The sequence below is a fragment of the Myotis davidii genome, unplaced genomic scaffold (assembly GCF_000327345.1).
Source record: "Myotis davidii unplaced genomic scaffold, ASM32734v1 scaffold4, whole genome shotgun sequence".
In the NCBI taxonomy this organism is placed as follows: domain Eukaryota; kingdom Metazoa; phylum Chordata; class Mammalia; order Chiroptera; family Vespertilionidae; genus Myotis; species Myotis davidii.
The window spans coordinates 806,191-807,474 of NW_006294707.1; the positions used below are offsets into that span (position 1 = coordinate 806,191).

Below are 1,284 nucleotides of genomic sequence, written 5' to 3' on the forward strand. Positions count from 1 at the left end.
CCGCCACCCCTCACAGCCTCACCGGGGCCTGCCTCTCCCCTGGGGCCTAGCCCCACCCCAGACCCTGACACTCACCTCTTCAACCCTCTCACTCAGGGCGAGGTCGGAGTCCCTGGTTCCAGAGGAGAGGATGGTCCCGAGGGGCCGAAGGGTCGCACTGGACCCACTGGAGACCCTGGGCCCACTGGGCTCATGGGCGAGAAGGTGACGGGGATGAGGGACCTGTGTGTTCTCCAGGGATATGGAGGGGCTGCGGGCCTGGGCCCAGGGATCAGGGTGAGCATGGGTTGCCAACAGCTGGAGCAGTCAGCCAATCGAAGACGACCGTGCATTGATTATGCTCCTCCTGTATGTGGCACCTCCTGGACACTGGTGGGTTGAGGGGTGATGGATAAGAAGCCAAGGAAAAGTCCCCGTCCTGAGGAGTTTACAACTGATTGACGGGGACAAGGCGTGGAGGCCGCCACAGGGTGGCTGTAGGTGCAGGGCAGAGTGCGAATGTGTCCAGACTCGTGCATGGGAGCTCTGAGAGGAGAGGCAGAAGCTGGTGAGCGGGCAGAGATGCCCGGGCGAAGGCTGCACCATCTGGCCTCACAGAGGCCCCGGGAAGTTAAGATGCTCCCTAGTTGTGCAGCCGGTGAGTCAGAGCAGGGTGTGAGCCCATGCAGCCAGGTTGCAGAATCCCAGCGCAGCCCGCAGCTGCCTCCTGACAGCCCTGCAGCGTGGGAGGCAGGGGTGCATGGGAGTGAGTGGGGTGCAGAGCAGGAGCAGAGGGCAGAGCTGTCCCCAGCCATGTTGAGGCCAGCACCGGGCAGGGGCAGGCACCTGTGCTGGGGAAGGTGGAGCCGAGGGTGACAGGCAGGGACTAGGTCACAGCCCCTCAGGACCCGATGGAGCTGGAGCGGCAGACTTTAGTCCCCAGACACCAGCAGGCAAGACCCCAGCCCGCTGGGGAGGAGAGCTTACCAGGCTGCAGCCCTGGGCCAAGATGAGGGGCTGGGGTCTGATGGGCGTGTTGCTGGGTGGGGGTGGCTCCGGCCCCTGACGGTTGGGGTCTCCAGGGATGGAGGGTTGTCTGTGGCTCCTCCAGCTCCTCATTGCTCCCCGTCCATTCCGCAGGGCAAGCTGGGTGTTCCTGGTCTGCCTGGCTATCCCGGACGCCAGGGTCCCAAGGTGACGTGATGCCCCACTCGTACCCCCCCCTCCTGTCCCTCCCAGGACACCGGCTGACAGAGCGGTGGGGTCCCACGGGGGAGGGAGCAGGCCCGAGAGCAGCAGGGTTTG

At 65.2% G+C, this 1,284-nt stretch overlaps 1 protein-coding gene across 1 annotated transcript in view; it reads left to right on the forward strand.

Moving 5' to 3' along the window:
* The window catches only part of COL11A2 (collagen type XI alpha 2), a 61,569-nt gene that overhangs the window by 25,708 nt on the left and 34,577 nt on the right, over positions 1-1,284 (forward strand). The window contains 1 exon segment of the mRNA XM_006769177.1: positions 1,120-1,173. Coding sequence (XP_006769240.1) covers positions 1,120-1,173 — 54 coding nt within the window.